At 38.2% G+C, this 27767-nt stretch overlaps 1 protein-coding gene across 6 annotated transcripts in view; it reads left to right on the top strand.

Moving 5' to 3' along the window:
* NSD2 (nuclear receptor binding SET domain protein 2) overlaps window positions 1-27767 on the top strand; it is a 101733-nt gene that overhangs the window by 42383 nt on the left and 31583 nt on the right. For all 6 annotated transcript variants that reach the window (XM_074587377.1, XM_074587375.1, XM_074587380.1 and 3 more), the window contains exons 3-7: window positions 14348-14513; window positions 19971-20137; window positions 20502-20993; window positions 25737-25881; window positions 26899-26976. In XM_074587377.1, coding sequence (XP_074443478.1) covers window positions 14348-14513; window positions 19971-20137; window positions 20502-20993; window positions 25737-25881; window positions 26899-26976 — 1048 coding nt within the window. The remainder of the gene's footprint in view (window positions 1-14347; window positions 14514-19970; window positions 20138-20501; window positions 20994-25736; window positions 25882-26898; window positions 26977-27767) is intronic.

Below are 27767 nucleotides of genomic sequence, written 5' to 3' on the forward strand. Positions count from 1 at the left end.
CGCACTTTAAAGTGCAAAGGGCAAAAAGCATTTGAAGGTCACAAGATGTTGTTGTATGATATAACTCCTTGATTGTAAAAAGTCTGGGGCTTTTCTTTCTCTCACAGAGAGGGTTTGCAACTGTGCAGGTTTAAAATACATAAAGAAAAACATAATAACTAGGGAAGAAGCTGAAGGAGGTTTTTCAAATATTTGTCCACAGGTAGAGTAGTGATATACATGTGTTCTCTGTGATCGTTAACTGTACTATCTTAATATCAGTGTTCTTTGGTTTCAGGCCCCTGCTCTAGTGTTACTTCATCACCAACATCCAAAGCCTTAATGTTAGTGTATTGTGCTGTGGTTTTATGTAGCCGATTGTGGCTGCAAAGTGGAAGTTAGAGAAATATTCTTGGAGTAAAAGCTGAGTAATTTTGCACTTGCCTACCTGTTTATTGTAGGTTACAGGTTAATGTAGAACCTGTTTGTCTGGTTTTATTTCTGGGCTGGTTTATCTCTCAATTTCTTGTTGTCCAAGCTCTTACTCTTTTGATTTAGCAAAAATCGCCATGGTTCAAATACTGCCTTTTGTGTAAAGTAATTATATCTTCATTTGATGGACAGGGCAGATTACTATCTTGCTGAGGTGAGAGGCATATCGTTTAACAAATGTTCCAGTGCTCTGTTGTTGGGTTTTCTTGTTGTTTGGGCGTTTTCTGTTAACATAAAGGAAGGCTGTTTAAAACTTTATCTGCAAGTCAGTTTTCAATTGGGAATAAACGTGATCTGCCCAGCTCTGACGTGTGTTAGATTTCTGTTGATAACCACCAGCTTTTCCAGGCCTCTGAGAGACAGCTGTACTGCTTTCACTTTCCCAAGGTAAAGGAGAGGGAGTGGGACAAGCCGTGGCTTTTTCCTCCTTCCTCTCCTGCCTCTCATGCTTCTTTCCCCCTGCCCCTGGTATCTCTCCACCTGAGGAGTTTACTTTAAAAAGCAGGTCTCTTCTGATAAGGCCTGGTTCAGCAGCTTTTATGCCAAGGCACTACACTGATAGTGGTCTGACACCACCTCCCAGCATTCTGTGTTATTGGTGGTAGGTAATCACATGTTAGATGTTTGAATCCACGCCAAACCCATGGACTCTGATAGTTGCCCACTTGATAGTGCTGCTCACGAGTGGCAGTGTGCTTCAGTACTAGATTTTGTGGTGGCTGCGTTTTGAGTCATTGTTTTTGTCAGTTCTTGCAACGCTGCCAGTTAGGAATGAGGACTTTCCTAGATTTTTCTCACTGAATGCTTTTGTTAAAAGTGAAACAATCCTGTTTGGAGGAGAATGGCAGAGGTTTACTTCACCCAAGCGTGGCCAGCAGGTTGAGGGAGGTGATTCTGCCCCTCTACTCTGCTCTGGTGAGACCCCACCTGGAGTTACTGCATCCAGTTCTGGAGTCCAGCACAGAAAGGACATGGACCTGTTGGAGCAGGTCCAGAGGAGGGCCATGAAGATGATCAGAGGGCTGGAGCACCTCTCCTATGAGGGCAGGCTGAGAGAGTTGGGGTTGTTCAGCCTGGAGAAGAGGAGGGTCTGGGGAGACCTTATTCTGGCCTTTCAGTACTTAAAGGGGGTCTACAGGAGAGATAAGCAGGGACTCTTTATGCAGGAGTGTAGTGTAGGATGAGGGGTAACAGTTTTAAACTGAAAGAGGGGAGATGTAGATTAGATATTAGGAAGAAATTCTTTACTGTGAGGGTGATGAGACAGGTTCAGTTCCAGTTCCAGACAACTGGAACAGGTTGCCCAGAGAAGCTGTGGATGCCTCATCCTTGGAAGTGTTCAAGATCAGGCTGGATGGGGCTTTGAGCAACCTGGTCAGTGGGAGGTGTCCCCGCCCATGGCAGGGGGGTTGGAACTAGATGATTTTTAAGGTCCCTTCCAACCTGAACCATTCTATGATTCATATATTAATACAAAGTGATCCAAGTCCATTCCGTAGAGCAATCCAGAGTTTCTGTATGGGAAACAGAGAGAGTACATATATCTGCAGCTCTCATGCTGGTGGTCCCAAAGTAGGTCTGTGCTCTCTAACCCTAAGAACAGCTCAGTATGTGGTACTGGCACATTTGAGCTTGTTCTGCATAAGCCGGTTTGGGCCTACAAGTGGCAGTTTGCCCTTTTGGCATGGCTTCCTGGCATGACTCCACAGCACGGGTGCAGTAGCTCAGAAAAGCAGCAACTCTGTGTCCAGAACAAACCTGGAAATCCACACACTGCTTTACTTGCTAGTTTAGGGATTCCAGATGCGTAACCGTGTGTGTGATCCAAAAGCTGTACCTTCCATGTAGCTTCCTAACCAGTTTTCTTGTAGCCCTCTGATAGTATTATACTAGAAACTTGGCAGTTAGTTACTCTTTCTTCGTGGTACAGTCTATAATGAATTTGCAGCAGCTATGCAGGGGGCAATTGCAAGTTACTGGAGAAATTCCACTAGTCCTTGTCATGTGTTTATGTTGCCATTTCATCCTCACGGAGAAAAGCTGTTCTGGCCAATTCCATTATATCCACTATTTACATAATGTTATAGTGCCTTTCCCAGTGAATGGCAAAGGTTTTGAAACCCGGTAAGGGTAGAACAGAAGCAATCTGAGGATTATCTGCTGCTTTTTGTGCTTCTGTGCTAACCAAATACAGGAAGATGGGGACCACGGGAGGTAGTGATGTTGCCCTGATGCTTGTATCTAATCAGTAGAGATGAGCAGAAACCAATAAGTTTCCTCTCAGATTGGAAAGCTGTGCCCATCAAGTATTTGGTCATCCTGTTATAACTGTTGCAGCCAGATCCTGAGGTGACCTGTTTTGTTTTAATTTAAAAAAAAGAAAAAAAAGTAAAAAGGAAAAATAAAGTCAAATAAACGTGTCTTTTTCAGAAGAAGGACTTGCTTGATTGTTTTTCGTCACGTTATTAGGAATTCCTGGTCAAGTATGATTACTGAACTTGTCATAAAATGTTCAGCTAAATTGCCACAGGAGTCGGGATCTCTAGTTGTAGGGTAAAATGAACTCAATTATGTTTTCCTTTTCAATAGGCTGTTCTTGAGGTATCAGATCCTGTCTTCTGGCAAGCGATAGCACTGGCTGTCTGGCTGATGTCATCAGAAGCCCAAAGGAGTAGGAATAACCCTAAAAATCTCTTCTGGGTGATCCCTTCAGGAACAAGAGAAAGAACTTCTTTATCCTGTTTGGAAGGGTTCCCAAGCTACTGTTTTGCGTTAGTTTATGTTTAGCTACGCCTTGAAAACTTGCTTGTGCCAGGCAGCTCACAGTGTGCAGCAGTAATTGTTACTTTGGAATTTTAAATTGTTCTTTCTTAGCGCCTCATTGGAAAAGTATCTTAAAGAAGTACTTGTAGGTTAAGAAACACCAAAAAGCATACAGTGTCAAGAGCATACTGGTTGGAGGGAGATTAGAAGCTATGAGTAGTATCAAGAGCGGCTGCAAAATTAATTACAGAAAGCTTAAATATTTGTTCAAGGCTTTCCATACCAAACTTCCTGTTCTTGTATGTGAAAGTGGCTGAACTAAGTACACTTTCTGCGTGAAACTCTTGTCTCAAATAAGTTGTTGTAAATAAGTAGGGGGGGGGGGTTTCTCTCCTTATAAGCACATTGGTGGAAGAATTCTCATCAAATATGGAATAATATCTTGGAGTGATGACAGAATTGCTATATAAGAATAGCTCTACCAAGTTGGATCAAGGAGCTGTTTAATTCGGCACCTCAGTTTGGGGGTGAGATTCAGCAGAGGGTGCGTAATGGAGAGTGTAGACGTGGCAAATCATGGAGCGATGCTTTCTTTGAGTACGCTCAACCTCCAGCAGCTTGTGACTCAGGGGTTTCTAGCACTGGTGACTTTGTATTTAATAGCTGTAGATGGCTAAATTCATGGAAGGAGACCTCAGTTTCTTTTTGAGCCAGTGTGAACTTTTTGCATCCATGACATTAAGTAATAGAGCAGCTCTTTTTCCTTTTCAGTTTGCCACCTAGTTGTTTCACTTGATGCTCTCACAATACTAGAAGTAGGAATCATGGACAAACTTCTCTATTACTGATAGTTTTATAGAATTCTTACAAATCTCCTCAATTTTTAATTTCAGTTTGAGGAGTCCTAGTGTGTTGTTCCACATATAGGAGCCATTCCAGAATGTTACTTCTTGTTACCATCTTTTTTCTGAACTGTGATGCCCTTTGGGTTCTGCTGTCTTTTTTTTTTTTGAGAATGAGGGACCAGAACAGTATGGGACATTCAAGATACAGCTGTCTTGTGGATGCGTACAGTGGCATGTTAGTGATCTTCTATGTTGTTCTCAATTTAATTATTTTTTATTATAAATAATACTTAGCATTTGATTGATTCTTGACTCCTTCTGAACACTGAGCCGGTTTGCTATGGAAAAGAGCTGACCAGATGTAATCTAACTTAAATTCAAAGAACGTCAGCAACTGTTGTGTTGTTTCATGCTTGTCTTTGATTTGTGCATTCCAGGACTTTTTTTATTTTGGTCTTTTGGGCACTATCGTGGAAATGACAGATCAAATAAAGTGGTGAGCAGGCCACCCCTTTATGTCTCAACAGCAGACTGTGTGCCATAACACAGTTGAGAGGTTAATGACACTTTTTTGGTTTATTGTTTTTTAAGTTCACCAGACTTAGTTGTTGCACTGGTAGTGTCATGATTTAAATGAATACTGTCATCTCAGCATCTCCTCTTCACGTTTTATTGAAGGCGTGGCAAGGAATTTACTTGGTTTTACTGCTTTTCTGTCCAAGATATGGTGAAGCCTTTCTGTTGCTCTGCTCCGTGTTCTGCTTATACCAAAATAACGTATGTCTAACTTTTCGTATTTAGCTGAGAGTTAGATCTACAGTTCAGGGTTATGTTACTTGGATGGATTTACAGGCAGATTTTTGGGAAACTTTAGTGATCTGTACCAGATGTCATTTCTGCTCCTTAAAACCCCTTTCTGTCAACAAAGAAAGATGTTTTGTAGTAACCCTTAGGCTAAGTAGCAAAGGCAAAATATTTTGATCTGTCTTGGAACAGAGAGATACCGGCCTCTTTCACGGGGTTTCCTTGTTCTGGAGTGTATTTCATGTAGGGCACATGAACTTAAAGACCTCCAAAAGAGGTCTTTGTTCACAGACACTATTTTTATGTTTGTCTATGACAATGTTTCATTATTCTCCTGTTATCAATAAATAGATCCAACTAGGCTAACATTTATATTTCTGTTTTTTGTGAATACTTGAAGTATCTACAGGAGTTGTTCTGTTGGGCAGTGACTAAAACTACAATTTGCGAAAAATAAGGAATTAATTCCCATCTGTCAAAAAGAGTTTATAAAAGTGCTTTACTTTGGAAGCCCGGTGCGAGAGGGAAAACTGGATCTTGCACAGACAGTCGTTAAACAAGCCCCACTGCACTTGGATGAAGGGAAGCGAATCTGTGGCCTCATAGCAGCAACTAATGCTAAAAAGATTTGGGTTTATTGTTTTCTTTGGTTTGGTAGACAAATGTCAACTCAAGTGTTATGTTGAGGATGCTTGTGACGAAGTAAAATAATTTGGGATCTTAGTTCTTGTAGAATTGATAGCACGTCGATCATGTGCTTCATGATGTTTTACTGCAACGACTGCTCTACTCTAATGTTCATATGGGGTTGAGGCATTTCTGGTTGGAGTTTCCCCAGATTTTCTGTACATCTTTATTGCTGAAAATAAGGAATGTTTCAGGAATATACTTCATCATTTCCAAATCAAGGTAATGTCTGTCTGTTTAGGGTTTTGGGGTTTTTTTTCCCCCATTTGCCCCTAGGCTGATCAACTGCTGATACTGTTTCTTACGTTTCCTCTTTAGAAGAGGAGGATCTACTGGGTATATGTAACAACACAACCTGGAGGGAAACCTGTTATATCTGCTTTTACATCTGGGGATTCATTTTAAAGGTCTGATCTCAAAGGCAAAGTAGTAATTGGACTATGTCAAATTATAAGTTAACTAACAGAGCTCCTTCATGCCAAATATTTGTTCTATTTCAGCAGTCTAGACAGCTTCTTTCAGAAATGTTCTTATTGCAAAAAAGTGTAGAGATAACTATCTGCCTTCACCAGAAAACAGAATTGTGTAAATCTAGTTGCTTCTTGGCACTATTATCTGGGTTTGGGTTTCTGTGTTTTCTACCAAGAATATTAGGATTCAGAACACCTACCCACACTACCTTGGATGTTTTTGAGATACCAAGAGGTGAATATCTGTTAAGAAAGTGTTTGGGGTAAACTCTTTCCTACTGAACTCTGTAAGGGCGTAGGAGAGTGCTAAGGGTAAGGCCCTGATACAGATTCTGATCTTGAAAATCTGTGAAACCATTGTACATGCGGATAACAAAATACATATGGATATGGCATTCTGAAAATCTGTAGGTATGCTGAGATGGTTTAGCTTTCGTTCTGTTCTCCGATGTGAAATTCATATGGAAATTATTCAGAAATAACTGTTCCCCATGCCAAACTTCGTCATGGCTCTACAGTCATGCTTTTCCAGACTTCTGTAGCATCTCATATCCACGTTGTCTTACATACCCAGATACCGCATCAAAAGTTGAAATTTTTGAGGGTAGGTGAAAGTTAGAGGAGTTGGATGTAGGTAGAAATCTTTTTCTAATACTCAGTATGAAAGGTTTCATTCATTCTGATCAAGCCTTATCTAATTTGAATACCTATTTCTGAAACATGGAACTTTTCAATAATAAGCCAGTAACTTACAATTTAAGAGGTCATCTAAATGTAAATGCAGAAATTCAGTAAAGCAGCTGAAAGAAACTGCTCTCCACATTTTTAAGAAAGATTGAGGGTTGGGAAGTGTTCCAGAACTTGCATCTTACTCAATCTATCTGTGAATGATTGAATCTGTTTCTTTTCAACTCTTTACTCTGAAAAAAGGGTTGTATCCTAGTTACTAAAATACCATGTTAAGTTTATTTCTAAAATACTTGCTCACATAGTGTTTGTGTAAAGGAATATTGTTGATTTGGATAGACAGATTTGGGTTTAAATGTAAAAGCATCTTAAAAAAAATTCTCATCTGCTTGAGACTTGCTAATGAGGGAACGAAAGCCAGAAAAAAGTATTGAAGTGTAACCGGGAGTTTAGTGCTTGATTTGAAAAACAAATTTGAGCTTTTATTTTGTTTTAAAATCCATAATCTACATTATGAATCACTCTCTAAATTTAAACGGATTTTTATTTTATTCTGCTTGTTTTCCCTCTTGGAGGGGAGGGTCCTGCATGGTGGTATTTATTCAACATGCTGTCCATGAACTGCTTTAGATGAGTTTGTGAAAAGAAATGGATGGAACAAACCTATTGTCACAAAACTTCCATGTGGTTTCAAAGAGCCAGCACAGAAAAGTTTTCAGGGGATCTGCAAGTAGAACGTTGATTTTCTTCAGCCTTTTTTGTCCTCTTGTTTTATAGCTTTACCATCTAAGCACATTGAAGAAAAATAAATAAATCCTAGTTGTCGTAAGAAGATTCAAACTTAGTGTGTTCTGCAAATGTAATTCTTCACATTGCCAGATGTGACCCCCTTTTAGTAATAGAAGAAAAGAAGTCATTAGTAATACAAGAAAAGATAGCTTGGAGAAAGACATTTCATTTAAGACATTTTTGTGAAATCTATGGCTCGTTATAAAACAATTAAAAATCTGAAAAACGAACAAACCAACCCCCAATATAGTTTGTTCATTTTTATTATTTTTTTTTTTTTTATCTGGACTTTCCATGTCCTCTTTCCCCTCCATCTTTACCTCACTGCACAATATAATGCATGTTTTACAAGGGTGTTGCAAATTAAATTGTCCAGAGCTTGATGCAGTGGCCATTTGAGGGCTGCAAGTCTTTGGATGCTCTACTGAAGTGTTCTTTTCTGTTTTACTGGAAATGGAACACAAAACTTTGCCAACTTATTGCTTCTTTCTTCATGTTTCCTCATCCTTCTCCATTTTGTAGTAGTAATTCAGTATTTTCCTTAATCTTCTTGCGAGGGTCTGGTTTAGTCTTCTGCCTGAAACGTTCTCTCTGTAGGCAGTGGTTTGCTGAATATGGATTTACACAGCATTCTCCTGTTAGATAATAAACAGAACATAACAAGACAAAGTGATAAAACTTATTTTTATTCTTAATGCATTCAGTTACTTGTGTTTTACTATCTAAATATATTCCCTCACATCCCAGAAGGTCGGAGCTATTTGGATAAACATAGGGCCTCTAAGGACTTGACCTTCTGGGATAAACAGATTTACTATAACATGTGAATTATAATCTTAAAGAGAAAAAAAAAGGAGCAAAACAATAAGGCAGTTATGTTTCTGAGGATACTGTATTTTTATAGACAGTCATTTAGAATAAGCAGAGGCTATTTCTTAACAGACTTACGTTGCCACCCATTTCACTTGAAGCAATAGCAAATCTTGAGGTGTTTGCATAGGTTTTAATCTGCTGTAGGTGTAATTTTTTGTTTTGAAGTGATTTGACTTTATGAGACTTTTGTCCTCAATCACAGAATGAGAAGCTGTTTCTGTGTCCTGAATGACAGGACATCAGTCACTGGGAGAGTAGCTGCATCCCTCCATTCCTTTGCCTGAAGACTGAATAGTCATTTGTCTGTTGTAAAATTAAATGCCTGAATCTTTCAGGAAGCAAGAGCTTTCCTAAGAACATAACTGTGATGGTCATTTTTCAAGGAAGAAACGTTTGGAATCGTTGTCCTATTTGGTAGTTTTTTTGTTTGCTTGTATATAGTGTCCTTAATCACTGGTGAATTCAAGTGACAGAACAACATTACAAAAATAATCCCTTCAGTTCTGTTGCTCCGCTTTTCTCCAGAGAAGCCCACCACCTCTCCTGAACCTCTGAAAGGAATGGAGTTTGTTCTACAACCGCTTCCGTCGTTCACTGTCTTTCCTGATAGAGAGGCAAGAGAAGACAAAACACTTTTACTTTTTTTTTTTTTTTTTATTACACAAGTCCATGATAGAAAATAGGAGTATTAGTGGGTGAAGCACAGCACAAGTAGATAACAGGACCAGAAAAATATGTGGTCTTGGTCAGCAAGCAATGTTATCTTTTCCATAGTAAAGAAACACATTTGACTGTGGGTTCTAACTTTGATTCAAGGTACGTTTTAATTGCATGTATTCTGTTTAGAGACCTTGATTATTCTGGTTTAGTTTCTTTGTAACACTAGTAGATTTGTTTTGTTTTTTTATTCTAGAGTATGTGTTTGCAGCATGGCCTTCTGTTATAGTGCAGTCCAATCGAAGTTTGATCCAGGATGGAATTGAATTGAAAATGAAAACCGAAAGGGAGATAGCAGATATCTGCAAGTTGTTCAATATGTACTTCCCTGATATGTTACACAGAGGAGAGCATTTACTGTCTTCACTTGTCTTAATTGCTCTCTTTTTTCTTGTCCAATATTAAATTCTGGTGATGTATTCTTCCCCAATTCTCAACATTGTTCTTTGTCTAATCCCTTTTTGACAACTTACAGTTAGATTATTTTATTATTGTTTTTAGTTATTTCTATAGCACTCCAAGTTTGTATAGTGACATACTAGCTTTTTGATGCTTCAAGTAATTTACATGAATTTTGAGGGGTTATAATTCCTTGCACATGTGTGCATACATGCATATATACACAAAATAGATAGCAATAATATTATTATCTCTACCACTGGTCATTTTTAAAAGGATACGTATCTCAGTCTGACACCACCTAGTAAGCTTTCTAGGTGTTTTTTTTTTAAAAAAAAAACAACCTTTGTCCCTTGTTTACTAAACACTCATCATGGTGTTTTCATAACAGAGTCTACAAACAACCTAAAGCTCTCAGTACAGTAAAGATGCTGCCCTTAAGTGCATTTTTCTTTAGTCATTTTAAGATTTTTTTTAAACTTTTAAATTGCCCATCTCTCATGCTATGTTCTTGTCTTGTCATGTTCGTTAGTCAGACCAGAACTAAACGGAAACTGGATTCTTTTCATCAGATGTAGGCAAAGTTAATTAAATACCAATGTTGTCTATGGCCAAGCCACTTCTTTGGGCTGGCAGAATGCTGACAGCAGTATCATAAATTCTTGTCAACCTGCCTGTTACTCATTGCTTATGAAAGTGCTGAGAGAAATGACAAACAAATCTGTGAAATTTTAAGGGATGAGGAAAGGCATGTTAAGGTTTGGTTTTGGTTTTGGTTTTTTTTTTTTTTGGGCCTTCTCAGCCTATTGCAGCTGCTGTCCCGGATGAGTTTCTAAGGATGCTGGTGCTCTTCAAGGCATAATTTCTCACAGAAAAACTCAGTTGCAGTAAGGGAATTACTCCATTCCACGCTCCACGCCCCCCTGGACAAAATAAACTTAAAATCCCTCTAGCTGCCTTTCAGAGCAAGTGTTTCATGAGGATACTAATCCAGAAAGTCAGGAATTTCGATGTCTGCCGTACTGAGTAGTGCAGAGCCTGTCAAATGGCCAGTGTATTCAGTGCAGGGACTGATCCATGTGGGAGTCATCACCTCCTCACCCAGGCTCGGACTGCCCATTTCTGTAACTTCTCTGCAGCCTAGTGTTTGAAAGGGAAAAAAACCCACAGGAATTCATTCCCAAAGTAGAAAAGAAATACGATCACAAGCTGTTTCCTCCTTCTGTTTAGGGTTACTGGTTTAAATTTTTTGGGGGGGGAAGGTGGTTGAGGTGATAGCTGTCTCAGAGGCTGCAGAGCTGGGCTGTAATCGAGGAAGGACAGGGAGGGGAAATCCTGCAACTAGATGTGTTTGTGTTTCCCTCTGTCAAAACTGCAGTAAAAGGTAAGGGGATGGGGCACACGCAGAGCAGTCCAGACTTACTCGCAATGACAGCAAGCAAAGTCTGTTCTGTCCTCCTCTGCAGCACAGAAAGCCCAACGGGCTTTACTTTGTTCATGTTTATGGGTAGGAGATCTAATTTGAAATGAGAACAGTTTCTAGAAATAAAAAAAATCATCAAAAAGACGCAAGGAGGCAAAAATTGAGGGGAAGGCATTTTAAAATAGCTTGATTTTGGGTGAGCTTCCCTTGCTTTACAGTTGTGCCCTAACCCAGGAGTCTCTCATCTTAATTCGCTTGCTTAAGTATCATCACATGAAGACGAGATCAGCTGTTGCAGGAGAGGGTATTCCCTGTCTTCTGCTGGATTCAAACAGACCACCAAAAGTGTGCTTCCATCCTGCCTCTCCACGTTCCACAGGTGCACAGTCAGATGCCCTGTTCTGTCTGACTACATATCCTTAGGAATCGGAAGTTCCCTGAACAACGATTCCCGTTTTTCTTCTGGAGGGAGAAAACCTACAAGCCAAATTGCTTTTTTCTGTACCCCTTTGTAACTTGAATGGTACCTTCCTATTCTTAAAAACTGCAGAGAGTACAAAAGTGCCTTATAAAGAAGCTCCAGCACTCATCGTACAAGAACATAGATGCCATCAGGGGACTGAATGGCAAATTTGTTTAGAAATGCTCTCTTCCTTCCATCCCATCAAGAATTAAAAAAAAAATACTAACCTGGATACTGAAGTAAAATTATGCATATGACTGCCTTCCAGTATCTAGCATTTTCTGATGTTTTTAAACAATTTAAATACTTAAGCATTTAACGCTGTGCTGTCAGTTTGCAAAAATATTTTTGAGAGGAAATACTGAAAGGACTGTTGATGTCATACGGCTGCTCCTTTCGGAAGTATATGCCAGGAATTTCACCTCACTGTTTACTGTTAACATACCTATGAAATACATCAGAGTAATTCCCAGAATGAGACAATCAAGCTAAAGCAGAATGATGCGGGAAAGTAAGACGGAAATGAGCAATTTTATGGTTATATTTTCTATAGGTTTTTAAATAACCTCATCTGAGAGCTCTTAAAAAATCACGGATATATAGAATTCTGTCCTGTATTTTACCATTTTTTTTAAAGTATGCACATTTTATCAATAAAAGAAAACATAAATACAGCAAGTGGTTTATAGGTAAACCTTGCAGGTTTTATCAGAGCCTGTCATTTTCAAATTTTTTATCATGATCCAGTGTAATAAAAGAATTCTGGGCATTTTTAAAATTCGTGCAGTGCTTGTAGATATATTGAAATGCGATATTCACCCCCGTGCTGTCTGCCGCCCCGTTTTGATTGTGCTGCAGTAAGAGGTACTGCTAGAGCCTTTTCGTTATTCCAGCCAGCTCCCTCTCAGACCGTAGTTGTAAATCTGTGCAGCTTAGTTGCACTTTATGAAAAATATAGGGACTCATAAATGAAAAGTGAGATTCAGAATCCTGAGTAACTTTTACATTTCTGAAAAGTTAACTCATTGAAAAATATTTTCATCCCGCCTATTTAGTTTAAACGCTGAAGTCGGTTTGTGTGCGTTAGGATTAATGTTTTTCTGGATCTGTTCTCAGTATGTGTATTTCTTAATTTTTAGCTTTTAAGCATAACTTTTCATGTCATGTTTAACTGCTAGAAGGAGCATTTGATTTTCCACATCTGCTTGGAATCTTCTAGGTCTATTGAGAGCGCTGGACTCGAGGCAAGCTCAGCAGGAGGGGTTTACTGACAGTCTTACAAAATCCTTAGAGAGCCAAAAAACCTTGAGACATGGGAACATGGCTCTAGCTGGAGGCACATGAACCAAGTCTGAATTCATCAGAAAAGCTGAATCACTGGATGAGTAACTGTCCCGAACAATCAGATGACAGAGCATCATGTGTGTTTACCAGGCATAGCTTTAAAAGCTTTGAGGAAAGGAATTTCTAAGTACATTAAGCTTTACGTTTTTTGATTGGATGTACCTCTGTGTTTGAGTTGCAAAAAAGTCTCTATGCTGTTGCAGCACATCAAAGATTTTTGTTCTTTGTGGTTGGAGAATAATGTGTAATTAGTTATGGTAGTAGTCTCTGGATTTAAAAATCTGTACAAGGTAACCTGAGCTACTCTGATTCAACATAATGCTCCAAATACTTGTTTCCGCATTCTAAATTTCCGTTTTCTGAACAGTGTTCTTTCTTTCCTCATGCCACTTTTAATTAATTAAACCAGAATTTTGCTCCAGCTCTAACATTAAATCCACTGAAAGCCTGAAACTCCAGTCCACCTTCTGTATGTTGAGCTGGTACTGCGCAAGATGAACGATGTAACGTCTTGCACATAAATTTAGTACTAGAAAAATGAAAAAGCAAATTAAAAAATATATATTTTTTTTTTTACAGATACATGTAATGAGGCATGTTGTGTGCTTTTTTACATTCAGAATTCAGAGTTAGTGCTTAGCTACATAAAGGCATTCATTATTTATATCAAGTAGAACAGATGAAGACAAAAAGACAAAATGTAACTACCTTTGTGAAATGGTTTTTGTTGGTGAATAAATGTCTGTTGCTGAACTTTGTTATAATGTAGTAAAAATGTGTGTCTGTCAGAGGAGAACGCAAAACTCCCTTGCAGTTAAATCTATTGCTAGAAGTGGAAACAGTTCTGCAATTGTTTTCCAATAGCTAAAATAGCTTTAGAGCACCAGCTGAGCACTTGCAAACTTTTACTGCTAGAACGGGAACAGAAAAAAATAATCTTGCAAAAGGGTGTGGGGAAGGGTTCATGTCACAAATCTCAGTATTTAAAAAGACAGCTGAAAGATGTAGAGTTTGGGTTTTTTAAACTGGTTATTTATGTAGTTTCTATTCAGATATAAAGACAGTATTTCAGTCTATTCCAGTTTGGGATTTTTTTTTACTTCTATTTTTTAAATCTAGGAACACATTTGTGTGTATAGAGCTTAACTTGATTAATAAAATTCAATACAGAGGGAGGTTGGCTCTCCCACTTTTACATCCAGTGCTCAGTTAATGTGTTTGAAATTAAAGTAAGCCTTCCTGATAGTCTCTTAGCAGTTATTCGAAAAGATAAAGGCAAACCACAGCTTACTTGCCAATATTTCTAACTAAAACCAAAAACATTAATAAAACTTGGGACTTTTTTGCTGTGAGAGAGCAAAGATTATGACAAAGTTTTTATTACACGTGAATATAATTATTGTTAGCAAACGTGATAGCTCTTTATTCTGGTGGACTATTTCTTATTTCCCTCCATGACCACTCTGTGTTTTTATGTATAATGAGAATATTTAAACAGAATATGAACTGTGGTTTGTTGTTTATTTTTGTGTGCTATTTAGTAATCCTAGCACATATCTGAAGAAATATTTTGGTAGTTTGATTTTTGTGTTCTCTTTTTTTATCTTTTAAGGCTCCTGCTAAGAGAGATCCAACTCAAAGTACCGTCAAAGAAGACAAAGTCCATCTGTTGAAGTATAATATAGGAGATCTAGTGTGGTCAAAAGTGTCTGGTTTTCCATGGTGGCCGTGTATGGTTTCTGCTGATCCTGTTCTCCATTCCTACACTAAACTAAAAGGTATGTCAGCGATGCCACAAACATTCAGATTTCTTCAAGTATACATAACCGTTATTTTGGGAAAATTCTGTTCTTCATTTAATCTAGCCAGTTGTATCAGTAACTGAATCAGCTCCGTGTTGTCAAGAGGAGTGTTAAAATCATGTAAACACTATTCTTGAGCATATAGCAGACGGAGCTGTTTTCCCCACTATGTCTTTATAACTCTGTGAACATTCTCCAAAAGATATCGTAATTGTGATCTATGAGACTGTGTGGAGTTTTATTAAAAAAATTATCTGATGGTACTTTCCGTTGTTTTTATGGAGATGCTCGGAGAAGTGATATGAGCTAAAAATTTTATCGAAAGCTAATGGGAATTAAATATTCCTGATGATTAGGCTGTACTAAAAGCAGTCCGTCATGCAGGCAGTTAAATTTTTCTGTGATTCATAGAATCAATACTGTTATCCACAGACAACATTAGTTGATTCTAAATGCAGAGGCTACCAGGTGTTAATTAAATTTTTAAGTAGGACTCTCTACCATTTCTTAAGCTCATTTGCATCTTTGTTTGTTCTGGTACCTGAAACTTTTGAAGCTTGTCTATGCTGCTTGTAGAATGATAAAGTAATATGGATTCGAAAGAACCTCTACAAGTCATATGGTCTCCAAGTTAGAGCAGGTTGCTCAGGGCCTTGTCCACTCAAATATTTAGTGTCTTCAAGGATGCAGATTTTAGAGCCTTTCTGGGAAACTTGTTCCAGTGACTGGCAGCCATTATGGCAAGAAGACTTTTCCCTTTATGTAGTTGAAATTTCCTTTGTTGCAACCTGAGTCCACTGCCTTTTGTATTAGCACTGTGCAAATCAGATTGATTAAGCACAGTTTGCCCCTGGTGAGTCTGTGCTGGCTCTTCCCAGACACCTTCTTGTCTTCCATGTGCTTGGACATGTCTTTTAGGAGAATTTGCCCCATAATCTTGTAGGCATTGAGAGTAAGCTACTCAGCCGAGCTTGTAGTTCCCCAGACTGTTCTCGTTTTCCTTGAAGATAGGTGCAGTATTTGCCTTTTTCCCAGGCATCGGGTATCTCCCCTGATGGTTGTGACCTTTCAAAAATTAGAGATCATCCTTGCAGTCACATTGGTCAACATCTTCAGCTCCTTCTGAGGCATCCTATCTGGTCCCATAATCTCATACATGTCCAATTTGATTAAGTGCTCCTTGACTCTTTCTTAATGTGCTGTGGGTCATGTCTCAATCTTGCAGCCTTTATCACTAGACTAAGGGACCTGAAGGCTTGTGGGCAAATGGTACAGTTTAAAACAAACAAAACCTCGAGACAGAGAAAGCATAGAGTACCCCAGCCTTTTCTGTGTCTTTTCTCACTCAATCTCCTGTCCCATTGAGCATTCCTTAGCCTTCCTTTTGCTACTGTTGTATTTACAGAAAATATGCTTGCTGCACATTGCATCCCTCACTAGTTTTAAGTCCAGCAGAGCACTGTAAACTATTTTTTTACTATGTTTATGCAAAACTCTACTGAAAGTTTAGAAAACCTGAAAACAGAATCCAGAAAACTTGCAAATTAAGGAGAAAAGCAAGAAGTTAATAGGAATATCAAACCAAAGTAGGAACACGTACCTTTGTTTTGATATTTGTGCTTCTAAATACTTTCATGTATTCTACTAGATCAAGCGAAAGTATCAGCATCCGTTGTTATGAACAGAGATGGGCATTTACTTGTCACTAGAGATTTCAGTAACTTTGAACTATGTATTTCCAAGTCTGGGAAAGGAGTGGTTTTATGGTTTTGTTTTTATGTAGTTTTCAAGAGTTGCGTTGAGAACTTGGAAAATGCACTAGAAAGTTCATCTAAAATTTGCATTGGAATTACCAGTTTCCAATGTGGAGGGACTGTAAACATGTAGGATTGGAAATCAGAATAATCTTGACACTTTGGAGGTCTGGTCTGGAAAAAAAAATGCAGTTCAGTAGGAATAAGTGTTGAATTTTTACACTGGTAGTGATCAAGCTGGGAAAGGAATGGAAAGCTGCATTTTCGCAGAAAGGAATCTGAGAGTCATAATAACCCATGTAGTTTTCTCTGCAGAAAGACAAAAGTCACACTGACATAAATTGATAGTGCTCTTGTAAAAAGCATGAAGTAGATCCTTTGCTTTTCCAGCAGTAGCATGGCCTCAGTGGGAGTACTTTGTTCATTTCATCCTGTTTGGGCCATCTCATTTCAAGAAATGTGGACCAAACAGAGAAGGTTCTGAGGACAGCATGAACAGAAATCTAGGAGTCTACCTGCATGGGCAGACTGAAGGAACTGGGGCTATTTAATCTGACCAGGAGGAGCTAAAGGAGAACCCAGTAACTGGCCTTAAATAACTTAAGTTACATGCAAAGAGGAAAAGGCATAAACTCTTCTTGTTCTGAGAAGAAGAGAGCTTAGTAGAAATGAATATTTAGACTACATATTAAGAAGAACTTGGAAGGGTTAAAGGTTGGGGTGAATTGGCTGGAGAAATAGTGTGATCTCATTCATAGGAGGTTTTTAAGAACAAACTGAATGAAGATCTCTAGGATTATAGCTAGCCTCAATGTTGGTTGTAAACTAAATGCTTCTTGAGAACCCTTTCAAGCATTCATTACAGTTGCTAGAATGGGTATTATAGACTCCTCAGACAATTTTTTTTTTTCCTAGCAGTCTTTCAGAGTTTTGATCAGGCAGTCCCTGTGACTTTAGTCTTTGGATTATTAGATCTATTATGAGATAAACAGCTGGATTTTGAGAGAAATAAAAGATGTTTATTTGTTCCTAACTGAATTGCTCTGCTCCTTGAAAGAAGCAAGGTTTGTGCTTCATTATCAAGGATCTCTGTGGTAGCTTTTTATAAGAAACTATAGAAGTAGATCTGGCAGAACTCAATGTCGTGTATGTGAATGCAACCTGTGGAATACTAACAGAAAGAAGGGACAACGTACTTTGAGATGTTAACTTCCATCTCTTTGAAACAGTATGGATGATGATCATTTCTGATATTTGCTCTGGAGTTGGCTTGGGGCCTGCCTTTTCCTTCAGGAGGTTTGACTAGATCTGGGCAGCCATCATAACTGATAAATGCACACTGATGTGCATGTTTCCATCAGTACGCATTTCCAGTCTTGTATTATCTTCCACCTACCGTTTACTACTGAGGCATTGTCAAAAGTCTCCTGTTCCAAACAGAAGAGTCCTTTTATCTGAGACTTGTAGAAGTATTCAGCTAGGTCTCTGTATTTCTCATTTCTAGGACTAGAATCAGCAGTGTTTGCAATCAACAATCTGAATTTCTGGATGCTAGTACTTGATTTCATCATTCCAGCTGTTTAGGATTGAGAAAAGTTTGTAACTTTCAACTTGCGGGATGTACACTTTCATGTAAGAAGGCCCATATTGAGTCAGACTAAAGCTCCATCTCATTCAGTAGCCTGCCTGTCTCTGACTGTGGTCAACCACAGATGCTAGGCTACAGAAAAAGAAACATAATAGTGGTGGGTCCCCGGAACACTCTCCCAAACCTTCAACAACTAGTGGTTCCAGGATTCTGTGAGCCAAAAAATTATGTCTTTGTATATAACAACCCTTAATGAATTCCATTATTTTATCCAGGAGCATTGGTATGAATTCAGTCCACGGAAGATATCTGAAGATTCACAAATAGGTTCAATGATTCTAGTGGTAGGCACTATTATTTAGATTTCGTAATTAGGCAGTTACAGCTGTCTAGCATTACGTTGTAAATGGAACAGTGTGTCTGTGTCTGCTTGGAACTGGGCTGTTGGTTGCTCAGAGGCAGATCTTTACAGGTGGTTGTAAATGTAGTCTGTGCCATCTTGCTCTCTGCAGCTAGGACATCCTGGTAAATAAAATACAAAAGTTATCCTTTATTTTATCATAGACAGATTAAGTCATTGGAGCTCAGTAGACCCTAATTAAGCAACATTTTCTTGATGAGGACAAAATAATTGCTGTGCGAGAGAATTGCTCCTGACTGTGCATTACTGGAACACGTATTAGACTACTAGATTGGATGTGTGACGAATGCAGTCCCAAGACCTTTCCCTATACCATTCCTCTAGATTCTCATATCTGATCTCAAATGAGTCATTAGTGTTTTTCTAGCTCTCATGTATGTTTTTTATATATCTGTATGTGTGTAACGGTTGATAAAACTTATGCACATACCGTTAATTAGGTTGATTTCATATGACCGTTCTAGATGCCACATCTTGAGACAAGATCAAGCCCCTTGAAAAATAACTATTGGCTGAGTAATTATAAAAAAGAAAGTTCTTTCTAAGTCTAGAAACCCCGGTAATAATATTGCATGAAGCAATCAGCTGGATGTATTTGCTGATTAAGGTAGAAGATATGCAGTGTATGAATAACCTAGCAAAATCTAGACCTAGTTTGAAGACATCTGTAATGGAGAACTGTGACTGTTATTTGTTCTTACTGGGTAGACATCCTTACCTGATTTCCTCTTCCTCCCAGGCTACCTGTTACATGTACTAATGTGGTGACATCTTGAAAAACCATAGATCCTGTAGGGGGAGGTGGCTGATCCTTTTTAGCAGGATTGAATTTATGAACCCAAAAGTGTAGGTCATCACAGTTAAAACCTTTTCTATTTTTAAATGAGACCCTAATTTGAACACTTAGACAACAAATCTCTGAGTTTTAATGAAGAAGATGCTAGAGGATGTCTAAGTCTGATTCTGTTCCCTCTGTCTTCAAAATTGGTGAATTTTGAAGGTGTTGTCTTTCCCCTTTGCCGTAGAATAGCTGAGATGTTTGGAAGGGGAAGGTTGTATGCTGTATCTTACTACAGAGAGATGGTATTCCTCTTTACAATCTTAGAAGAATTAATGTTTCTTGTCTAGGTTTCAGAATTGTTCTCTTATCTTCCCTCTCTCCCTTCCACCACCCAAATCCTTTTCATCCCTTGCTTTGATTCCTTAAAAGCTTGGTTAAGATGAATCTGTGATTGCAAGTGTTAAAACTAGCTGAAGTATGTGTTTCTGTTCAAGAAATTGAAAAAAAATTCTGTTCAAAGATCAAGTTTAGGCAAATCAGAGAAGAGGCTGAGAGGGCAGGCTATCCAAGCTTTGGAAACTTTGTCAAAGGTAGCATTTTCAGAAACATCCAGGCCTACGTGTAAGTTAATATACATGGAAAGCACTGACAAAAGATTGTAACCTTAAGTTAATGTAGCAAAGCATGTTCTTGTGTGGAATTAAGCTATTGGGCTTTTGTGTCAAACTTCATAGATTACAGCTCAGAGACTTTCAAGCTCATTAAGTGGGTTTTTGAAAGGTTAACCAGTTGTACTGTGCTTTTGTCATGGTAACTGTAGCAGCTTACAAAAGACTAAGTCTGAAAGCACTTAAATTGTATCTTAAATACACTTGTTTTTAATTTTCAGGACAGAAAAAGAGTTTTCGTCAGTATCATGTTCAGTTTTTTGGAGATGCCCCAGAGCGAGCCTGGATATTTGAGAAGAGCCTTGTGCCCTTCAAAGAAAAAGACCAGTTTGAACAATTGTGCCAGGAAAGTGCAAAACAAGCCCTCACTAAAGCAGAGAAAATAAAGGTAAGAGGCTACCAAGTCGGACAAGATTTGCAGCTTTTTATTTTACTGTAACAGGTATGTACAGATATAAAAAGATATTCTAGAAAGCTTTAACGACAGCTTGTTTTACAGAGGCGTGTCATATTTTGCTTACAGATGCAAAGAATGGGATGATTTACCGCTGTTGGTTGTTTATTAAAAATCAGTACTCTTCTGCTTTGTCATTGTTTCATGCATGGTATCAGTACCATCAAATACAATTCCATTTGAATGTCTGAGTTATAATTATACAGTACACTAAGTCTCTTGGAATTGTTTTGTGTTAATGTTGGCATTTTGAAATCAAAAGTGGGCAAATTTCTCATGCTGTTTTCTTCTTTTGCAGATGTTAAAGCCTGTTTCAGGGAAGCTGCGGCCACAGTGGGAGATGGGTGTTAAGCAAGCAAGTGAAGCAGTAGGCATGACAGTGGAAGAACGGAAGGCCAAGTACACCTTCATCTATGTTAGGGACAGACCTCATCTTAATCCTCGAGTGGCGAAGGAAGTTGGCATTCCTGTGGAACCGTTAGAGGAGATAGACGAGTCATCTTACTCAAACGAAGAAACCACTCAAAATCTGAAATCGATGAAGGAGTCTGGCATTCCTAACAAGAGGAGGAGAAGGACATCAAAATTGTCTGCTACTGATGATACGCAAGAAAGCAGTCAGTCGGGGACTAAGAATACTACTCCTCAAAAGTCATCTGAACAGGCAGAATCCAAAAGAGGGATAGGCTCCCCTCTCAATAGAAAGAAAACTCCAGCATCTACTCCGCGAAGCAGAAAGGGCGATGGAGTATCTCAGTTTTTGGTCTTTTGTCAGAAGCACAGAGATGAGGTTAGTCTCTTCTAGCCGTTATTGTTGTTGATTGCCTCTTCTCATTTCTGTACTTAAAGAAACTTCTTTACTTTGTTGACAAAAACTAGTTGTTACTGTAAAATCCATAATGCTCTGGGTTTGACAAGGGATGCCTGCATCAAGTCTTACTGCAGACACGAACAGAGAAAGAAGGGAATGTAGGTGAGCAATATAAACAGGATAGTCATAATGCTGTTGTACTTTTAGCCTAAGTCATGTTAGTATCTTCCTACGTAATCTACTAGTCCTTTTTAGTAGCCATAAATTTTTTTAATGTATGTAAAATGTGGTAGATATGCGTACATATGCTCAGGGGAATATAACAGAGGTTATGCTGTTTATGCCAACCTACTTGTAGTTAGCTCGTACATGCTTTCTGAAGATGTGGCTCAGTTTTTTCAGTGTTCCCTTGCCTTTGAGCTCCTCAAAAGTTCCATTTACCTAGCTAGAATCTTTTGTTGAGCATCAGAAGAAGCTGGTTACCAAAGCTTGTGAAAATCACTGTCAGTGTGGAATCTGCTGGGACAGAAACTAGGTCCTTTTGAGAGATTACATTCCAAGACAAGGCAGAATAAATAAATTATATTTTTTTTTTTCTTAATATCATCATTTCTAAGGAAGACTCTTAGAAGTGTAAAAGCAGTACTGCTGTTCTAGCTCTTTATTTTAAAATCATGACCATCATTTTTCTTCCTTACAACCCTCGGCTCCATTTGTAGTACAATTCCATGCACTGAAAGGAGCATGAGTTCTCGTATTTTCTGGTAGTTGTACTATTCCATAATACCCACAGAAGGACCAGTAAGTTACTGGTGACTTTGTCATACTCTTTAGCTACTGAATAGTTTACTTTATAGGATACTTGTGTTAGAAGACATGAATCGATATGAACATCATAAAGAAAAATTGAAAGCCGTGTTCTGTTGTATGGAAGTCAACTAGTTGTGGTTCAACTTAGGATCTTTTTAGATCATTGCAACTTAAGCTAATATTGATAATTAAAATGAACACAGTGTTACATATACCTTTTAGTGGCTGTGGTTAAGTTGAGAAAAGCACTGGCGGTTCAGTTTGCTGGCTCCAGAAAGGAAAGGGGTTTGTAGCCAGACTATTAAATATAGATTTTGACGGTACATATTCATTATGAAAGGCTGTATGGGTAAATCATCTGTCTCATGTTTGAGAGGCCTGAGTTCTGTTTCCAGTTCTTCTGTAAGTAGCCTTGTGTCTTGTATAGTGGCAAGGGGGAATTTCCTTGGCCTTTAACATAGGTAGCAAGAAGTCTTGTGCAATATTGAGGGATGTGAAATTAATTCTCCGGAATAAATGAGATTATTATAACTGGTTTTATGGACTCCTAGCCAAACATATCTTACCACAGAGGAGACATGCCGAGTCTCTGATATTGTATTTCTGTTTTCTGTGCCAGTTATCAGGCTTCATTCCCTACTATGGTTATACTGTAATTCTCAAATTAATAGATGGAAACTATGAAGACACTTAGCATATTTGAGTGAGGAATTGCTTTGTCTTCAGTGTCATTTCAAGAAACTGAAAAACATGCATAACTGAAAATCACTCTGGTGGTAGTGGTTAAAGTTGCACAGGTCTTTGAGTACAAGCAACTAAGTTTCAAAGTATTACATATATTTAGAGAGAGGACATCCCACTGTACCTGCCCAGAGTACCTTTTAATCAGATCAGTCATGAAGACCCAAATCCACCTGATTGTGTGATCCATTCTAATAGGTACAGAAGCACTTCTGTGCATAGAACAGAAGTAGGTTATGAAAACTGCAGATAACAGTCTCTCTCACCGATCAGGGCAGCAGAATCTGTCTTTCCTTCCTCTTGATTCAAAGTTAACTGGCAAAGTGGGGAAATACCATTTTAGATATTCGTGCTTCTTGCACAGAACCTAAGTTACCTAAGCTCAGTTAGGACTTCCAGCCTGTCATGTCACTTTTAAAATGGCAGTTTTGTGCCGTTGGTGGAAGGTGGAGATTGTATCCAAACCAGTGTTCATCGTTTCCCCTTTTGTTAGGCTTATCTGGTTCAACTTGCGTGGTTTGCTTTCCATCCAAGAGTTTGTTTTGTTGCTGTTGTAGATGTTCTGATGCTTTAGGAGCGATAACATTTTCTAAAAAACAGGCCTGATTTTGTACTACTTGTAGTGGTGGCATCTGAGAATTTAGTGTGTGGCTACTTTAGTGTGTGTGGGTAGAAACTTCAAAGAAAGGAAGACTATGGATCCAGAAGAGGCTGCATGGCCCCCAGATTTGGGAAGGAATGGAAGTGACTGAAGACTTCTCTTTTGGGGCCTTTTATAATCACGAGCTCTCTTAAAAGTAGAGCCGTTTCTGCTGTGTCTTGCTTGGAGGCTGGCTTTGTACAGTAGCAGGATTCAGATATCGGTTTGGTTTTATTAATTACTACTTTTTGTGTTACTTTTCCTGGGGATAGGAGAGTGAGGAATAGTTGAAATTCTAGAAGTGAATGATGGCTGCTGGAAGACTGGATGAACTGCTGGAAAATGTTTTTAATGATTTAAGAGGCTTGCTTCCCCGAGGGAGGCATTGAAAGCTTGAAGCACTTTAATGGTCATAGCGGCACATTAAGTGTTTTGTGCTGTTACCAAATGAGTAAAGATGTGTTTTGTACTGTTGGCATTCTTATGCTCTTCCTCTGTGAAGTATAACCATAGTAGTCATTAGAGGGGAGTGTCTGACTTGAGGTAAAGGTATCATTCAGTGAGAGGCAGACAGCTATACTGTTTGTATTAATTCATTGATTTGGGCCTTGAGTCTGTTTTAAAGTAAATTAAGAAATAATTTCACTAGTGGTGTTTACAGTTGAAGATTTCTGCATGCGTAGGGAGTTGGTAAACATCAAGACAATAAGTGCGAAGGTAATATACTTGCTTGGATGAGCTAGGACAGTCCTGGTCTAATTACCATGTTTTCCACACCTATAGTGATATTAATTTCCAGATCCAAGAAAAGATCTTCCATGTGTTCTGTAGCGTAATGAGACTTAGAATAAGTAGCTGGGAGAAGGGCATGATTTTCATGTACATCAAGAGACCCGATACATCATTTCCAGTATGTATGCTGGGACTGAGTATTACAATATGAAGACTTTGGAGAAGAACGCTGGGCTTTTTCCTTGGAGGCTGCCTTTGCAAGGATCCCTTAACCGTTAAGAACCATGAGTGTCTTTTGCTTGTCATTTCACAGCGCTCCTAGTCAACTGAAAGTTGGTTTTATTTGTATTTTGGTGGGACCGGAGGTGATGTTAAACTGTATCTCATTTGTGCGAACAAAGCTAGTTATTTCTTAGAGAATTAAATAACTCCATGCCCTAGTTGAGTACAATGAACTTATACACTTAGCAGCAATGGTCAAAAATGATGCTAATTCCTTTTCCTAAAGAAGGGAGATTTGTGGGAAGAGTATCTTGTGGGTCTATCTACATTGTCCCTCCTCAATAACTTTTCTGACATTGTTGGATTTTAATCAAACTTTGAGTAGAGGCTTCCAAAGGTAGTTGTAGTCTCCAAGCTTTATCCAGATGGGTTATGCCAGATAAAAGCAAGAGAACTCTTAGTACTCTACTAGGGGAAAAATTACAGCATGAATTTCCCTACTAGACGCTGAATAATCCCAGTGGAATGAAGGTACTACAGCTATTCTAACCCCTGAAGTCACACTTGTATCTTGCTTGACAACAGGAAATGCAATTTTAAGACACCAAGTTCTAAGAAATTAGGTTTAATCATTTCCACTTGTCACTGAAAATTTTTATTTCTGTTCTGTTGAATGGTGTTACTGTTTGAACGCTTGGCTTTGTTGGCCTAGTTTTCATTTTGCTCCATGATTTTGGGGTATTGGTTGCATGACTCCAGTACTAGGATCTTGGACAATGCTGGGTAATGAGATGAGAGGAGTTGTTTTTAAAGCCACTGTTTAATTTCTGTAGATCATACAATCTTGGAGCTTTCTGACTTCTATGATTAATCAAATCTGGTTTTCTTTAAGTAGAAGTATGGAAATACTGAAGGAGTTTGGAAGGATTTTTTTTCTTTGTTCCTAATACTGGATTTTCTGTTTGTGTTGAATAAACTTCTAGAAACACTCTTAAATTGCATGTTGATGTCTATTATGTTGTTTAGAAAAGGTGCACAGCTTTTTGAGTTCCTGATATTCAAATACATAGTATAAAATGATTAAGACAGGAAAATGTTGCATCAAATGCTACCTTATGTAAATCTTTCTGCTAAGATAGGTGTAATGAGTTCTATGCTTAATGAGTTCTCCTGTGAATTGATGGGTGTCCTTGTAGGCAAGCATATATTCCAATATTGCTTGTCCTTCCTTTGTGGTATAGATTCAAACTTCATCAAGAAATAATAGAAATTTTTTGACCGACCACAAGACAGGATTTATACTTACTCTGTTTTTTGAATGTTAAAAGGCAAATAGATACTTCCAAAATGATTCTTAATACTTCTGAATAGGCTAATAGATATTTTTTAGAGGGACGGAGAGAGAGACATGGTTATTCAATTAAAATTGGTTACAGAAGGTTTTAATCTAGTTCTGTCTACAGCAAAAATGTTAGATAGTTTGTTTTTATCTAGTTTTCCGGAGCAATAGAAGTACGTATGCCATTCTTTTCAATGGTCACCTGTTTTTTAATACAACCCTATTTCTGCATGTATAGGTGGTTGCTGAACATCCAGATGCTTCAAGTGAGGAGATTGAAGAATTGCTCGAATCGCAGTGGAACATGCTTAGTGAAAAACAGAAAGCTCGCTATAACACAAAGTTTGCCATAGTGACCTCTCCCAAATCTGAAGAAGACTCTGGTAAACGTAAAACTGTGCTAGTGTACTCTAACTAAATTTGATATACATAGTGGTGTTAAACTAAGCACATATTTGAGACCTGTAGGGAAAACAGCTTTCACTGTTTTCCAGTTTTAATTCTTGGTGTTTGTGCCAATAGCAAAGGAATGCCAATGGTTACAATAAACGCAACCCATGAAGTCTACATTTCTTGCTCATTGTTCTGAAAAGTTGTTATATGTAAACCTTCTACTGTTTAGAGATTGCCGATTTCTCATTCTTCTTCTGCCCATAAGCAGCTGCCATTGCATCCACTGCCTGTTACGAGTGGATGGTGGGAAGGGAAGACGAAGTGTTACTACTAGTAAAATTTGAGTGATTTTTTTATAGACTAGTTGGAAATGGTTTAAAAAGTTTAATCGGTGCTACACCTTTTCTTCACATATACCTAAAGTTTATTACCTCATATCATCATCAACTCAGGAAGAAGTATTCCAAACTTTATTCTGAAACTTTCATCCATTTGGCATTTTATTGTGCTACTCAAAGTTTTTTAGGACATTGTACAAGATTGCAAATACTTTCTTTTTCTCCTTTTATTTTTTCGTTGCTGTTGTCTAGCGTTTGGTTTTGATAAACAGTCTCAATTATTTTGCAAAATATTTGAGGGGGTTTGGAGTCGCTTATTTGAGAAAGAAGGAGGAAGATAGTTTGGCATTTGCATGAACCTTATCAAATTTAACTAGCTATCATTTTTCAAATTCAAACAGCTTTACAGCACTGTAAGAAGACTTACTATGGAAGTATGAGAAGCCAACAGGTGCTGCTTTGGGCAATGACAAGAATGAGAGGGAGTGTTTGAAAGTTTGTGAGACTTGGAAAAACTTGTATAAAAATGGCAGTCAGTTTTGTTAACTATCTGTGTGTGTGTGAAATAACATCATTTTGTGGAAAATTGAAAAGTTTTTAACTTTAAATTTTAAGTGTCAAATATTTGGATATCAGTTTAAAAAAAAACCACATTCTGTATCTCTCAAGGTTCATCATTGAAGAATATTGGAGAGGCCAAACGTAAAGTGTTTCAAGACTCACCTAAAAGGAGATCAAGATCCAGAAGTAATTGAAATTTGTGTTGTGTGCAAATAGTTCATCATTATAAGTAGCTATTGAGTGTATTTTTTTATGTAATCACCCACGTATCATAATCTCTTTATTTTATCTCAGATGTTGTCTTCCTTGACGTTAGAATTTTAATGGATCCCAAATTAAATATCTAAACACTGTAGTGCTGAATTTTGTTCACCTTCCTCAGTGTCATATTGCAAGAAATGTAATTGAAATTGTACCTGTACCAGGTGTTACTAGTACATATATTGTGTACATTTATAGTTATCTACAGATGAAAACATGTCAGTTCAATCGTTCCCCTACCCAAATCCTCTTATCTTAAACTTGGAAGAATATTGTGGGATTTCTTTTGCTGGCTTTTTGTAAGTAGCAGGTTCTCCTGGAGCCATTTCAGTCTGCTTTGTGGATTCAGAGTATGATAATAGAGTATGTACTAGATTGTTTAGATAAGAACGTTAATTTGAAAATTATCCATATTTTCAAGTTGCTATATTTTTAATATTTACGACTATTTGTTCCCACTGGAATAGAATGCTTGTAGCTGTAGGGCAATTTTCAGTTAACATATTTGTGCCCCTGGAGCTTGCAGTCTTCATACTAATAATACTCTGTAGCTTCATAAACTAGAGAGTACTGGAGAGTGTAAGAATGTTGTCATTTCATCCTGATGAAACAGACCACTTCCTAAACCTTCATCTGTCTTTTGGAGGTAGAGCAAGTGCAAACAATAGCTGAACCCGTGCAAAGGATACGTAGGTTAGTCGCTGACCTCTTGTAAT

Source organism: Larus michahellis, chromosome 5, assembly GCF_964199755.1.
Source record: "Larus michahellis chromosome 5, bLarMic1.1, whole genome shotgun sequence".
Lineage (NCBI taxonomy): Eukaryota > Metazoa > Chordata > Aves > Charadriiformes > Laridae > Larus > Larus michahellis.